We start from the raw sequence: 13,716 nt of genomic DNA, 5'->3' as shown, positions 1-13,716 counted from the left end.
AAGGGTGTGCAAGAACGTGATCTTGTTACAAAGACATATACATAGGTTTCACAAGATGATTCATTCTTGTGACAAATGTAACAAATGGTATCCATCGAAATTGCTCCTGGAAAAGCACAAGATAACTCACGAAGACTATCCGTATTTACAATGTTCTACATGCCATTTAAAATACAAGCGTAAAGCGGGACTAAAGTATCATCATATTCGCATGCACAGCAACGTGGAGTCAAAGTTCATGTGCGATCACTGCGGGAAACGTTTAAAATTGAAGATCGATTTGGTCGGTCACGTTGAAAAAACGCATCTAAACGCTTGTCACGTCTGTAAAATTTGTGGTAAGGTTGTCGAGAACATCACGCACCATAAATGGCAGCACGACAAGACTGCGAAAAGAAACGCTTTCAAGTATAGTTGCGATGTTTGCCGTAAAAAATTCTCGACTCGTAACCACTTGGACAATCATCTGCTTATGCATAAGGATGGTTTCAAGTTCACTTTATGCGACGAAGTTTTCTCTTCGCCGTATTCTCTTTCTAGTCACAAGATCGTGAAACAAAGACGTAGCTCGACGTGTACCATTTGCGAGAGATCATTCCCTAGTACGACCAATTTTTATCAACACGTGCTCACTCACGAAGGTATTAGACCTTATAAATGCGATATTTGTGGGGAAGATTTCACGCAGAGATCTAGTGTCTTGAGACATCGAAAGACTCATCCTGGGCCTCTTCCTCCGTTTAGAGAAACCACGTCCATAGCAGATATTGCGAAGAATATATTGATGAGACTTTCTAACGCTTGAAACGTGAAATATCGTAATGTGACTACATTGTGGGTTTTATCGCAGAGAAATAACTTAAGAAAAATTCAACTAAAAGAAGACTACTGAGAGTATAGAAATGCTTGTGAAGAAATATACGCGAGAGACACTGTATAGAATCTTGTTCTATATGGTAATTAATGATAAATACGAACCACAAAAATTATTACATTTACGAATTGATTTTATCGCTTCATTCTAACGATGTTTATAGTAAGTCTATAGTAAGTGTTATTGAGACTGATTGTAATCGAAACGAATATTTTAACATTGTATAGAGAACACGACAGAAAGATTTGTTGACAAGCATGAATTTTAGAAGAAATTATGATAGATGCGTGTATTTAAAGCATGCTATGTTTTAATGCCCTTTATTGTTAATTGCTGTGAGATGTCACTTTATCTAAATAAAGTTAAGCTACCTAAAGTATTCACAGAAAACTTATTGTTTTTATAATAAAATCTACAGAAAATAATCTGTTCTAAATGATTGAAACACATTTATAAAAAAAATATCATTTTTAATTAATATTTTTAATTACAAACAATCAGTATATAAACACGATTTGTTGAACTTAATAAATAGCAAAATTTATTTATTATGTGTAGAAATTTAAAAGTGTTTCGAAAACTGATGGTTTCATGTATTTTATGTGAAAATACTGACATTTAAATATCACAGTTTATACAATAAAGTGTGTATTAAACGACGTAAAAGTAAGTTACATTTTTAATATATTTCAGATGTTAATCATGAACATATATTATACTCGATATTATATATTTATATTATAAATCGTTCCTGTCGAAGAAAGCATCTCATCAAGTAGTATTCGTATATGATATAATTTTTTACGAATATTCAAAACTTTGCTTTGTAGATTGAAATATTCTCACTTATTACATATACATATACAATTATTTTTGTAAATAATATGAATAAACCACATATAATTCTCATGCATTGACACACAGACTATCCTTGTTTCAGAGAAGAACCTGTCCTACGACAGCAAAGAAACCCAGAAAGAAATTCGTCTTACTGTTTAATAGCGGCCGATAAGCCGTCAGGAAAAGGATCGACACAAACCACAACATCAAATCTCAAGCACACGGAATCAGAAAAAATAAAAGAATCGCAGCAACGCAATTCATCCACCGACTCGGAATACGATTCTGAAAATTCACGAAATGCCAAAAGAAATTCAAGAAAATCAAAAATAGATGTGCAAACATCCTCGCGGAAGAGAGAAGCCGAATCCATCGCTTCAAGAAAAGACGAAGTCGAAGTGGATCAAGTTTTGGATAAAATCAAAAACACTTGTCCCTTCTGTGAGAAGCATTTCGATAACGCAAAGAAAGTGGAGAACCACGTAACGTATGTTCACAGGAAACCGTATAAATGCGATATGTGCAAAAGGGCGTGTCACACAGCTCGAGCCTTAGAAGAACACAAGATGATCCATCGACCAGATTACTTCTTCGAATGCAAGATTTGCCACGTGAAATATAAAAGCGAAGACAGCTTAAAGAGACATAATATGCGTACTCACAGCGATTACGAGTCGAAATACGTGTGTGAACACTGCGGTCGCAGCTACAAGCTGAAGATAGATCTGACGCATCACATGAAGAGATCACACGCTTCAGAATTGCAGATTTGTCGATTCTGCGGCAAGGAAGTGAAAAACGTGAAAGGCCACGAATGGAGGCATCAGAAACGTACGAAGGAAGTGAAATACGAGCATACTTGCCACTTGTGTCGCAAGAAGTTTCTTCACAGGAGTAGATTGGATAATCATTTGAGGCTCCACGAGAAAGGCTTCAAATGCGAAGAGTGTGGGAAAGAGTATCGTGGAACTCGTGAATTAATGAGTCACAGAAGATTCAAACATGGCCAGGCGAAGATCTTGACCTGTATCTTGTGCCAGAAAGCGTTTCCTTCGAGCAGTAATTTTTATCAACACATTTTGACCCATGCTGGAATTAGGCCTTATAAATGTGACGTTTGTGAAGAGGACTTCACGCAACGTTCTAGCCTATTGAGACACAGGAGGCATCATCCTGGACCGCTTCCGCCATTACACTCGACTCATCCGCAGATTGCTGAATTGGCTAGGAGTTATCTGCAGAAACTGCAGAATAACCAGATCGATATAAGTTGCGTTTTGGACGCGAGATTATGATCGATTTGAAATCACGTTCTTCGTGAGTGGAGAATTGTGATTTTGTATGTTTGATATACTACAGGGAGGGGTGGTTTCTATATTTTGGGCAGTAATTATAATTTTTAATATTGATGATAGAGTTTATGTCAAGTGGTTAAGATGGTTGACCATTTGAGATTTTTCATTAAAAATCTAAGTAGCAACTGTGAGAATGAAAATTCTGATTTTTTGTAATTTTATGAAGATCCTATGGCATCTAGTAGGTAATTTCTAAAGAGGAAAATTGTTCAGTTATTTGATACCATGATATATTAGGTATCTTAATCTATATGTGATATTCTATAGACTAATATATGTGATGATATTCTCTTTTGTAAAAATATTGCAATCAATTTTATTAGACGTATCTTTTCTTTAAAGAAAAGCTGTAAATTACAAGCTATACTTTTTTTACAACAGGTTTTTATAACGAACTACAACCATCATATATATATAAGGCAAATAATATTTTTTGAAACGACAGTTTATCTTAAGATGTTATTTTTATAAAAATGCTGAATTCCATTGTCAACAGCAATATATGTACATATGCATAACTGTAATAAGTAGTCGCATTTATCATTTCTACTGATTACTAAGATCTGAAAATAGATAGATCATTTTTGTATATTTGTATATATTTAGATTACTATCTTTAAAAATAAAATCATAACTATTGTAAATTTTATAATGTCTGAAATATAACAATAACTTATCCTACATAAGCTCCAATTTTTTTATATTTTTGTATTACTGAATAGGAAATAAAAATTTATTCATAGCATCAGACATTAAATGAGGTTGCAAAATTAAAATTGCTTGTGACTTGACGCATTAAACAATTTTCATACTTACGTTTGACATTTTATCTTATTTTTAATATTCTACATTTGTAATAAAAGAATTTTTATCGTTTTCTACATAGTATCGTTGGAAGAGAAAGATCTGTTAAATTTGTCAAGATCAAGTTATATTCAATATTGTCGTACTTATAAAATTATATTAAACCAATATATATGTATAGAAAACAACTGTTGCATATTTCCTAAAAATACCCCAATTTTATAATACAATTGTACCATATGTAATGTACATGATTATTGTTATCTTGTTCTTCCATTATTTTCTACCGATTATTACACTAAAATAACTTAATACTCTTTCTTCTACAGAATAACTATACGTAAGTTGCGTAAAACACACAGTGACTATAATCGAAACACATACCAAAAAATCTTATACGCATTCGAGGCTTCTAGAGGAAGAGCATAACAAATTTTACTGAAATCACTGAAGTGACAAGTTTCTTATATACATACCAGGTGCATGCTCTCGTGCGCAGTTTAACAAAACTGAAAGAAACAGAACAAAACAAAAAATTATACGATCCTCTCACTCATCCAATCACAAGAGTGACTATGTTTATCGCAATCGACTGACTAGCTTTATGGTTTTTTAGGTACAATGCGCTAGATCCACTCGCCCCAACTTTTCTGATAGTAAAACTAGAAGATAATTACTTTCGGATACCGACGTCGCTGAGTGTGTTCATGATGAAGGAACCGCCACCGGGTTCCACCGAAGAAAAGAAGGCTCAACCAGCAAAAGAAGATGGCGTTCATTCAACAAAGACAAATCAGATAGAAGAAAAAATAAAGGACGATTCAAGTAGCAACGATTCCTTCGAAGATCTCGACGACGCCCCCTTGGACTTCCGAAAGAGAGAACAGGAGCAAGAACAGGAGAAAAATAAATCTGTGAAACCAATACTCCCTAAGAAGAAAGTGCACACGTGCGAGATCTGTTACGCGACTTTCGATCGTAAAAGTAAACATACGCGGCACATGTTCAAGCACAGTAACTCGAGACCTCATAAGTGTCCTATTTGCGCGAAAGGATTCAAAACCACAGCTCATCTAAGCAGGCACATGGAGGTTCACGATGAACCGGTAAACCTACATGCATGTAGTCTGTGTGACTTCAAAGCACGCACCAAGCCTTACCTGAAGATCCATTATATTAGAAAGCACACAGAAGACTATAACTATAAATGTGAACAATGTGGAAAGATGTTTAAGGTACAATCAGATTATACGACACATGTGAAAGATCATGATACAGAATCTTGCGTGTGTGATATCTGTGGCTCGTCTTATCCTAGCAAAAGCTCACTGTACTTCCATAAGCATTACAAACACAAGACGAAGGTGAAGAAGTTCCCCTGTCAGACATGTAAGAAGAAATTCAAGACGCAGAAAAATTTAGATAACCATATGGAGCTGCACAAGATTAAATACGTTTGTGAACAATGCGGGATGGAATTTAAGACAAAATATGGCCTCACCAAGCATCTGAGGACTCATTCCGGGGAAAAGTCTTATTTGTGCGCGATTTGTGGGAAAACTTTTGGATGTCTCAGCTCACAGAAGATTCATCTGTTGACGCACGTTGGCGAAAGGCCTTACGTATGCGACATTTGCGGTCAGAGTTTCACCCAGAGGTCACCCATGATGTTGCATCGCAGGAAGCACCCTGGGGTGCATCCACCACCTCCTCCAATTAAAATAACAAACCTGCTACACGGTGTACAAGACAAAATAATCGTGAACAAGAGTAGCAAGTAATTGCAAGACGAACAGACAACATGTGACGAGACAATTTTGTATATTTCCATTTTACATGTAACGTTAGGACGTGAAAAACATGTGATCGAGGGCATCGATTTCTCGAATGATTAATTGATTTGGAGACTGTTACGGTGAAGCTTCCATTGATGCATTCTGTGAAGTAGTTAAGTGTTTCATTGAGTCACTGAATTTCTGTGAGTTTCGAATTACAAGTACGCGATCGATATGGCTGCACTATACTCACCAGGCTACGTAATACGTAAGTCTTTTACCTGTTTTGAAAAAATGAGTTTTGGTTGAATGTGATAAATACTTGCAGTTATTATATGAGGTAGTTAAGTTTAAATTATTCTTTTCCTACTAATGTTTTATTTAAAATACCATTTCTGTGTCCTATAGTCAGTTTCTCCCCTGTTTCCTTTTTTTATTTTTCGTAATACGGTCATTGTATTACCGTAATTTGTAATACTAATATTAAATTGTTCCTATCGATACATTTTCATTGAATAATAAAAAACTGCAGGCGAATAGTTAATTATTAATTTTAAAGATCTTGAATGTTAATTCAAGCGAAGTGAAATTTTATGAAATCTTTTATATCTATAAAAGTTTGTTTCGTTGAAAAGGTATTCATTTCGCTTGGAAGATACGTATTATATATTTGTGGAAATAGACATTTGTGTTGATTAATTAAAGAAATTGGTTTTCATAAAAATTTCGATCGCGATGTTTGATGCTGGTTGCCTTCGATTCGTTCAACAGGCTAATGTAAGTACTCTGTACAGCGTAGATGTACATTTAATGTAACATAAGAAATGAAAATCATTCTCTGACATAAAACTCTTTTTAGTTGGATATCGTATTAAGATTTAACAGAAATTCAGACTTTGTAAATCAAAAAAATTTTACACGAAAATGTCTTATATATATATATATATAATATATATAATATATATATGTCGGAGATGAAAGAACATCGGGATTTCCCGGCTGGAATGTTGAGAAAACCCCCAATACCCTAGTCCAGACTTTTACTATAGTTACACTTAAGTAATAAAAATAAGAAATAGTTCTAATGTTCCAATCTGGCTTTATGACGATGGGTTCGGGCTCAAAGTGACATAGCGGGTCACTGGACGTAGCCACGGTCACGGGAGGGAGGTGTATCTGACAGAGGTATGGAATGATTATGTGGCCCTCATTAAGAACAAAGATTGACCCGAGAAGTGGGGACAGGAATATATAAGGGCAGTTTCATTTGGATCAGGGGGTTAGTTAAGCAGATAGTTAGTTAGTTAATCGTTGGGCGAATTGCTGATTGAGTTATCGAGAAAGTCATCCGAATCATGTATTACGTTGGTACTCGTCATCGCGTGGACCGTGGATTCGTTATCGAACCTGAATTCATTGTCACCATCATCTCGACCATCCTATCGCCGCTATTACTCATAGCCTCTTGTAGTGTCCACATTCGTACCAATAAACATTAGCTACATCCGCGATGGTAAAGTAAGTAAAGGATCATCGAACGCCCACAATTCAAACCCTTCTCCGACATATATATATGAATATGACAGTAATACAAGGAATGTAATATAGATACAGATATTCTTACGAGAGAATAATCTCATTATTACATGAGAATATCTCATGTAAATTTGAAAAAAAGAGACGAAAATATATAAGTATATAAGATCATGTAAAATACCTTAGTTCTCATGGACTGTATTACTGATATACTGTACAGAAAAATAATTTTTTCAATCAAAAATAACCCTTTTTGTTAGTGTTTAGCATACTACTGATCTAGTGTACTTTTTTTAGTGGAGAAGAGACACCATATTCGTATACAGCAATGTGTGGTCATCTTCATTCTTCTTTCCACATTTATAGATGATTATTTTTGATATTCAATACTCATGTATAAAATATTGAATTTAATATTATCGTATATGTGAAATAAAACGGAACCAACGTAATTAATTATAAGAAGAATCTTTTCATGTGTAACGAGCCTGGTTTAATTTTTTATTTAGTTTCCTTTCAGTATCATACACGAATATACTGTACATACTTGAAACATTTTTCAGCAACTACGTAAGGCGTCCCGTGGAAGAAGGAAACACATGTGTTTATTTCTATCCTAACGAATCTGCTAGGATAATAAATACATTGTCGATCATAAGTATCAGAAATATGTACCGATATTTAATACAAATTGAATATCTTTTATCTCTTTTATTTTCCATCTATTCCATTAATTCGTTACTCATGTTACTTCATTCGTATCATATATATATATACATATATATACATATGTCGTATAAAAAACAAAATTTGTTAGAGTTTTCCAGCGAATATAACGAATAGTCCTGGTACACATGGTCAGCAACGTAAAAACTTTATACGTCCTCCATGAAATAAATATATGTAGTAAAATCAGGCCTCCAATTAATGCAACTTTGTTTTTCGCTTTTAGGTCGACACAGCGTGATCCGCTCGAGCAAACGTACCTCGTGGTGCAAAACGTCGACAAATACTTCCTCCTTCCCGTGGAGCACAAAACATCGGCACAGAAACACGAAGAAGAGTGCATTACGGGAGATATTACCATCAAGTTGGAGGAAAAAGACATACCTGAAGATACGACTGAACAACAGCTAATCGATCCTCAAATTAACGAAACTGCTCAGATACATACGAATCTATCTGTTCAGACGCCAGTACAATTTTCTCATTGGTTGGACCAATGTTCCAATGGTTCTGAAAGTATGACGAGCAACGAGGAAATGTTTACTTGCGACTGTTGTTCGAAGATCTTCAGGAAGAAGTACGCATTGCAGAGGCATTTAGAGACTCATAGTAACGCACGGGTGGAATGTTCGGTGTGCCATCGACTCCTAAAGACCAAGAAGACGCTAAAGCTTCATATGATGCTGCACGAAGATACCGGTAAAATATTCGAGTGCTCGGAATGCGGCTTTATGTCGAAACAAAAGCAAAGTATGACTCGTCATCAGATCAGGATGCACTCGAAGATCGCCGATTACAAATGTCCACTTTGCCCGAAGACGTTTAAATTTAACGGTGATCTTAAAAGACATCATGAAGCGAAACACGTGGTCGACCCATGTTATTGCGATATTTGTGGAAAAACGTATCGAAATAGTCATTTTCTTCGAAAGCACCGACGCATATCCAAGTCACATAGAAACGCTTACACTCGTATATGTTACGGGGCAATTAGGGGTAATCAAAACATAGAGTATGCGACCTCGCAAAACAAGGGTAAAGTGAAGCGAGTATTCAATTGCTCCAAGTGCAAACGGCAATTCAGCAGCTTGAGGTTACTAAATAAGCACATGCAACGACATCTCCTCATCTTTAACTGTGACATTTGTGGAGCCGTGTTTAAGTATAAGGCTTCGTTTTTGAAACATCAAGAATCGCACAAACAATCTGAACAGTTTTAAATTGTGCAATGGAAAATAATTTGTTTCTTTTGTGTGTGATTACTGAGGTTTGTTATTTTATCTATCATTCTTTGCTTTTCTTCTTTTGATATTATAGGATGATGTTATTTTTCAAATAATTAAATTTATGTATAAATAATATTATATTAATTAGAATATTATGTATAAATAATATTATATTAATTAGAATATTATGTATAAATCTTCATGAGAGAGAGAAGACATTGATCGATTGTAGAGCTTTACATACAGATCGAATTTAAATATCAAAACATTGGGAGCGTGTAGGGGACCGATACGCTAAGGCAATACAAAAAGTCCTTTGGAGATTCGTTTGTTCGTTTCTACTACATTTTGAAGATCGCGAAGAAGGCCAAATGAAAAAGTTCGTTTTTTTAATTATTTATTAACATTTATTTATTCTGATAGCTGTAATTAGAGTTGCCAATGTTAAATGTAAAAAAAAATTCTTTAAACATTATTTTTATAAAATAATGATAACGTGAATAAATAAGTGAAAAAACGAACTTTTCTGCTTCTTCTCTTTCTTTTCGTTTTTCTCCAAAATGAAGCAAATCTCTAAAGGTCCTTTCTTTTTAACGTATTGGTCTCTTACACGCTCCCGAAATTTTGACATTTAAATTGGGTACATCCTGTAGATCCACTTACATAGTATATAAATTTGCAATGTTAACGTGATATTAAAGTTAAATATTAATTTCTGTTACGCGCAGATATGTAAGTATTGTTTATATTCTTTGGCTGTAAACGGAAAAGGGTGTTCATATTAGTTTCAAATATATATGCGTTGATAGACTGTAAGTATAAAATAAACGAATATCGTTTCTATTAAAACGCATATTGTTTTTATTTATTTTCTCGTATCGTTAAAAAATTTTACAGAATAAAGGAAGATATTTTAATGTTATGATAATTTGTGAAATTCGGGAGTGTAAAAAGTAAGTATTATAATTTAAAGTAACTTTTTATATTGTAATTTCACACGTTGCATATTTTCTAGGTCAACACGTTGATTAAAAAGTGTCAATAATGTTTCAAAAATATCTAAAACCGAATAATGAGTTTCGTTGAAAACGAAGATACATGTAGGTATGACAGATATCAGAATTAAATTGTACATTAGTGAATAAGAGAAACAAATTAAACTCTCTAACAGCCTTTTTGCTTTTTAAGAATACAAGACGAAGGCTATTCTTTCTTGTAGGTGAGTCTTTCAACTATCACTGTGACAACCTTTTTATTAATGGTATTTTCAGTCTGTAAATTTCACTTTTTGTAATAGCAAAAAATAGATCGAATGTCTAATTAATAGAAGCTTTTCTGCAATCGATTAAATTCCACTCTCTTTCCTCTGAAAATCGAACTACAGCAAATACCTGTGTTGGAATTTAATTAATCGCATGCCATCTTTAAATATTTACTATACTGTATACATATCTTGCTACATTACATAAGATGATTATAAACTATGTTTGATATAAGTGTTACTGCTTTTATGTTCATAAAATCTATGTTTCATCTGAATCATTATTCGTATAATTTAAATCATTGCGTTATGAAAATAATTTATTCCCTGTAATTATATTCATTGGAATACGTATACATATTGTGTTTCTAATGATATCTTTTCAGAGTTTTAATTTACAAATCTTTCAGGTAAAAATAATTTCTACTCTAGGTACACATTATGCATGAGCAGTATCATCGAACAAACAAATGATAAAAATTCCGCGGAAAGATGAATTATTTCTCCTCTGTATAATCACAAAAATTGCAATTATACGATGAAGATCATTGGATTTCATTCTCCCCTACACGTCGATATTTGCAGTAAAATTTTCGTCTGCACCGGTGGTAGAATTTATCTTTTAACACACTTAAGTGTTGGGCCACGTGTTTGCATATAAGAGAAGAAAACTTTCAGTCTATTTCATTACTAACGCCATTGCTAAGCAATAATCAAGAATAAATACGTAGATCATTGCATGATGAATGGAAAGTATATGCTAATGTCAATAAAAAAATATGATTCTTTTGTTTTTCTTTAGTGAGATGTTGAGGATTTATGCATCTCACTAAATATTCATTAGATATTGGGGCATAAGGTTTATTGGTTTACTTGTATTATTAATATTTAAAGATTTTATTTAGAAGATTTAATAAAATTCAGGTTCTCCGATCATGCTTTTGTAATTAATAAATATATCTGCGATTATATTTATTATATACGATAACTTATACATGCATAAGTATTTTAAAAAGCAAATACTGCATTTGATAATATGTACAATTATTTTCAATATCTAATAGATGCAAAGAAATAAATAATCTCATGTGAAAGTATAAATGTGCATCAAAGAAATATCATCAACTTTCGCTAATACGGAGTACAAGAAGAAAAAATAAATGCTCCACAAATTTCTTCACCAAAGAGTAAGAATAATTTTTACTGACTCGTTTTATTCATGTTTTAGGAAACCAACGCAGCACTTAATCCCGAAGAATAAAGCCATCGCTCCTAAACAACCGAAAGACCAATTAAGAGCTTCTCGCAAACCATCGAGCATTCTTCAAAGAAGAATCGCGTTCCGAGCTTCGAAGAACCGCAAACGTAGAAGCAACGGGCGTTTGAATAACTCTTCTAGTCGCGCAGAAACGAAAAGTATTTCAACCAATAACACAAACTCCAAACATAGGAAAATAAACGACGACGAAACGACTTCGTCGAAAAATCCTACAAAGAAAAAGTTATCTCTAAATTTCAACAATTGTTCGAATCAATTACAAAATAACGAGAAACAAAGTACACAACAAGAAGATCTATATAAGAAACTCAACGACGGTACTTATACCTGTGATATCTGCCAAACGACCTTCGAACAGAAGAGCAAGATCCTCCGTCATATTACCAGTAAGCACAGCTTCCACCGACCCTTCAAATGTTCAACTTGCGACAAAACCTTCAAGTACAAATGCGATTTGAAAGCTCATCGTCTAATCCATCAAGACGTCGACTCCAGTTTATTACATTGCTGCGACAAATGTGATTATCGTACGAAGACGAAGAACAATCTCAAGTCTCATTACATTAGAAGACATACGGACGATTATAAATTCGCGTGTGAACACTGTGGGAAGCGTTTCAAAATGGAATGGGACTTGAAATTCCACATTGGAACTCACAGCAATTCGCAGCACATGTGTGACATCTGTGGAAAATTTTACACGAGCAACTATTCTTTGTATAAGCACAGGAAAGTAGCTCATTTGAACGAATATAAGTTCCAATGTAACGTTTGTAATAAAAGGCTCTTGACACAGGAGAACTTAGACAATCATATGCAACAACACAGTAGAACGTACGAGTGTAAAGACTGTGGAAAGGTATTTGCGTCAAAAAGGTATCTAGCAACTCATATAACTACACATACAGGCGTGAAACCGTATACTTGTCATATTTGCAAGAAAAACTTTAGAACGTCGCATATGAGAAATACGCATCTTTTAACGCATTCTACAGAAAGGCCACATATCTGTGATCTTTGTGGACAGTCCTTTAAGAGGAGATATTATATGATAGAGCATAGAAGGAAACATCCTGACGCTCATTTGTCTTCGCCTCCTGTGCCTCTTGGAAAAAAGAAAAGCGTTACCGACACTGTGACTGAACGCCAAGCAGAGATTTCGCTGTAACATAACAATACACATAGTATTTTAGAAATCGTGATTACACTGCGTTTTTTATGCATTTATGAGAAAAGACCATTCGGATTAGTTATGTTACTTGAATTCAAGCAACTTGAGACCACTTTGTCAATATGAGCTCGTTATTTACTTTTTTCCTTTTAAATATTCTTTCCAATTTCTACACTTGTTCTCATTGGTCAAGTCTCTTGAATTCGTGTAACTGAATTAATCCGAAAGACACGAAAATGCAGAGATTACATATAATATATAAAAATATATAAAACATTTAAAATACTAGTTTTAATATTTAACAAAAACGAAACATATCTCTGCTTGGATCCAATTTTTTCACTTGTATCTATAAAACTATGAATTTCTTTAAATATCCGTGGTCTACTGATAATACTTGTAATGATTTTAACTATACTTATTTACACTTTCGTACTTATCTGTGAATACTTTGACAGCATTTCTTTTTCGAAAAATAATTTGTGGCATTTTAATTTATATTATGGAGCGTCTGTGTGAATCGATCTGAGATCGAAGCGTAAAGCGCAGTATGAATGAAAAGAGAGAGAAGAAGTGCGTAAAACACTGTAAAACAGCTTGTATATACAGGATGAAGTTCATAAAACGAGTGAGTATTTTCTTGGAAATACCAAAAGTTTGATAATATTTTTGATATTTTTGAAAACATATACTCATCATGACTTGAACACTTTATCCTGTAAATATATGTCATTATTTTCATATTTATTTATCTCCGTGTGTTTGACACATTCCTCGCGTCTCTCTGCAATTTTTTAATTTTGTACGTTCGTCATACGCGAGTTCGTAAGTTTTAGAATCGAATACGAAGATATCAATAAAATCAATGT

The 13,716-nt window shown here is 33.9% G+C and overlaps 1 protein-coding gene across 8 annotated transcripts in view; it reads left to right on the top strand.

The window, feature by feature from the left end:
- Positions 1 to 13,716, top strand: part of LOC138181671 (zinc finger protein 454-like) — a 59,994-nt gene that overhangs the window by 29,011 nt on the left and 17,267 nt on the right. The window contains exons 5-6 of one of the 8 annotated variants that reach the window (XR_011173573.1): positions 4,490 to 5,916; positions 8,137 to 8,276. The exons of 4 other annotated variants lie outside the window; for them this stretch is intronic. Coding sequence is in view for 3 of the 4 variants with exons in the window: in XM_069116710.1 (XP_068972811.1) it covers positions 11,626 to 12,844 (1,219 nt within the window). In the remaining variant the exon portion in view is untranslated. Of the gene's footprint in view, positions 1 to 1,814; positions 3,978 to 4,489; positions 6,561 to 8,136; positions 8,277 to 11,625; positions 13,411 to 13,716 lie in introns of those variants that run through there. 3 more of the 8 variants (XM_069116710.1, XM_069116712.1, XM_069116711.1) reach the window with 3 other exon arrangements.

This window comes from Bombus flavifrons, chromosome 7, assembly GCF_040668555.2.
Source record: "Bombus flavifrons isolate JBK064 chromosome 7, iyBomFlav1_principal, whole genome shotgun sequence".
NCBI classification, from domain to species: Eukaryota; Metazoa; Arthropoda; class Insecta; order Hymenoptera; family Apidae; genus Bombus; species Bombus flavifrons.
This window is presented reverse-complemented; position numbering and strand designations above follow the sequence as displayed.